This window comes from Pteropus vampyrus, unplaced genomic scaffold (genome assembly GCF_000151845.1).
Source record: "Pteropus vampyrus isolate Shadow unplaced genomic scaffold, Pvam_2.0 Scaffold640, whole genome shotgun sequence".
NCBI lineage: Eukaryota > Metazoa > Chordata > Mammalia > Chiroptera > Pteropodidae > Pteropus > Pteropus vampyrus.
Window position 1 is genome coordinate 213,594 of NW_011889421.1, and position 1,954 is coordinate 215,547.

General features: G+C 50.9%; 1 protein-coding gene across 1 annotated transcript in view; it reads left to right on the top strand.

Moving 5' to 3' along the window:
* Window positions 1-1,954, top strand: part of FCMR (Fc fragment of IgM receptor) — a 14,546-nt gene that overhangs the window by 9,680 nt on the left and 2,912 nt on the right. Inside the window, exons 5-6 of the mRNA XM_011385001.2 lie at window positions 993-1,123; window positions 1,435-1,603. Coding sequence (XP_011383303.1) covers window positions 993-1,123; window positions 1,435-1,603 — 300 coding nt within the window. The remainder of the gene's footprint in view (window positions 1-992; window positions 1,124-1,434; window positions 1,604-1,954) is intronic.

Sequence of the window (1,954 nt, forward strand, 5' to 3'; positions counted from 1 at the left end):
GTACAATCCAGAAAAGTGCTTCGATGGACCACTAGGGGGTAGCATTAGAGCAGGCTCCAAAGAAAACCTATAATTGGAATTACTTTTGCCTAAGCAAAGATAAAGACATTAATTAGTAAGGAGAGGGACCTCCAACATCATTTGGGTTTTATAGATGAGGAAACTGAGGCCATGAGAGCTAAATGGTTCCAAATAGAACCAGGATTCCTAATTCCTAGTTCAGAAAATTACAACAGCCTACTAGTGGAGAATTCAAATCAATTCAATCAACATTTTCTTACTACGTACCAGGCATTGTGCTGTATCCTACAGATGAAGAAAAATGAAGACATGCAGTCTGGGTCTTATCTTACTAACTAATGCAAATATAACTTTGACGACAGCTGTACCCAGTAAGAACACAAGAACTGGGAACAGAGAAAGAAAAAATTGATTCTGGTTTACCAAGACTGGGAAAGAAAAGAGGACTTATGCACAGGCCCTTTATGGAAAGTAAGATGTCTATATGTAGAAAATGGGAGACAGGACTTGTAGGCAGAGGAAGCACTGTAAGAAAAACATTCCCTTTTCCACAGTTAAAAGAAACTAACTCACTTAATATTTGCAATAATCTTGTGAGGAAACCAAGGTGCAGAGAGCTAGAAGGGCATCTGACATTTATTGACCACTGCTTAGACCAGGTGCGTGAGGTTCTTCTTATTCACTATTCGGTTCATCTTTAAGCAGTTCTGTGAAGTAGGTTTCACTAGACTTATTTACCAGAGAAATGAGGCTCAGAGAAGTTAGGAGACAGTTAGGAGAAGTTAGACAGCCAGTAAAAAGCTGAATCTGAATTTGAATCCAGATCTCCTGACTCCAGAAACAAGGCTCTTTGTTGGGAAGGGTGAAATTCTGTTAACCAAGGGACAAACTGTGAGCCATCTCCAAAAAGCCACTCAAGAGTGCTTCTTTACTGACTTCTTCCTCCTCTCTCCCTCCCCTTCCCTCTTCAGAGGCTTCAACCATGGCCCAGCGTCCCAGATGGAAGACCAAGGATTTCATATGCTGATCCCCATCATCCTGGGCCTCATCCTTTTGGCACTTCTGGGGCTGTTGGTGAAAAGGGTCATTCAAAAGAGGAAAGGTGAGTGGCTTGGGGCTTGGTTAGGGGGAACTGAGTGTCACAGAGTATTCAGACCCAGGAGCTTTAGATGAGTGGGCCTGGGTGTGGGGAACAAGGAAGGGGGATGAATAGTCTGGAAATGAGGACGAGGAGGAGAGCGTCTTGGGCCCTTGAGACTTCAGAGGAGGGCAAGGCTGTACTTCATACATTCTGAGCATCTACACATCAGACAGTACCGAGCCCAGGGGGAGGGAGGCAGCCTTTACTTTCCTAAGACCGGAGCATGATCCTCTGATGCCACTGTCCTCTTTCCCTGTGGTTTTGCCGAGAAGCTCTCTCCAGGCGGGCCCGTCGACTGGCCGTAAGGATGAGCGCCCTGGAGGGCTCCCAGCGGCCCCTGTCACAGCGGCCCCGCGTGTCTCAGTGGCCACGCTCCCAAAACAACGTCTACAGTGTCTGTCCTCGGCGTGCTGGGGGTGCTCAAGCTGCGGGTGAGAAGGGGTGATGGATGAGCTGGCGGGCGAGCGAGGGAGGAATACGCGGGAACGGGGGGGCGGGGCTGGGGGACTGGGGTGCTGGGGAGCGAGGAGGATACGGGGGAGCGCGAGGTGGGTTGGTGAGCGTGGGGTCGTACGAGGGAGCCGGGAGGATACAGCGAAGCGGGGTCGGGGGTGCGGTAAAGCAGGGGAGGATACGAGGTGGGGTTGGTTACGGGGGTGGGTACGGGAGGCTGCGGGAGGAGCGGGGGTGGAGAGCGGGAATATGGGTGAGCAGGGGTCGGGGCGGGTGAACGTGGGGTACTGGGCGGAGCGGTCAGGCAAGGGAGCTGGAGTTGCAGAAGCATCGCCAGCG